This window comes from Otolemur garnettii, unplaced genomic scaffold, assembly GCF_000181295.1.
Source record: "Otolemur garnettii isolate 467f Iridium unplaced genomic scaffold, OtoGar3 scaffold00043, whole genome shotgun sequence".
NCBI classification, from domain to species: Eukaryota; Metazoa; Chordata; class Mammalia; order Primates; family Galagidae; genus Otolemur; species Otolemur garnettii.
In genome coordinates this window covers 10,745,005-10,745,481 of record NW_003852438.1, presented here as the reverse complement: position 1 = coordinate 10,745,481, position 477 = coordinate 10,745,005, and the positions used below count along the sequence as shown (strand labels likewise).

The window sequence follows — 477 nt, the reverse complement described above, 5'->3', positions numbered from 1 at the left end:
ACAGTTTGAGACCATGTCTAAAAAAAAAAAAAAAAAAGGAATTCTAAAAATAGAAAAATTAGCCAAGTATGGTGGCCTTTGCCTGTGGTCCCAGCTACTTGGGTGGCTGAGGCAAGAGGATCACTTGAATCTAAGAGTTTGACGTTGCTATGAGCTATGGTGATATCATGGCACTCTATTCAGGGTGACAAAGTGAAACTATGTCTCAAAAATAAATTAAAGAATTTCTACCTGAGAATACTGTCTTGTTGCCTTTACTCTTCATAGGTTGTTCCAGGCTATGGTCACGCAGTTCTAAGGAAGACAGATCCACGATATACCTGTCAGCGAGAGTTTGCTCTGAAACATCTGCCTAATGACCCCATGTTTAAGCTTGTTGCTCAACTCTACAAGATTGTGCCCAATGTCCTCTTAGAACAGGGCAAGGCCAAGAATCCTTGGCCTAATGTAGATGCTCACAGTGGGGTGCTACTTCAG

The 477-nt window shown here is 41.7% G+C and overlaps 1 protein-coding gene across 2 annotated transcripts in view; it reads left to right on the top strand.

Moving 5' to 3' along the window:
• CS (citrate synthase) overlaps window positions 1–477 on the top strand; it is a 39,192-nt gene that overhangs the window by 36,850 nt on the left and 1,865 nt on the right. The window contains exon 10 of one of the 2 annotated variants that reach the window (XM_012805573.2): window positions 268–474. In XM_012805573.2, the coding sequence (XP_012661027.1) occupies window positions 268–474 (207 nt within the window). Of the gene's footprint in view, window positions 1–267 lie in introns of both variants that reach the window. The other variant, XM_012805574.2, reaches the window with a different exon arrangement.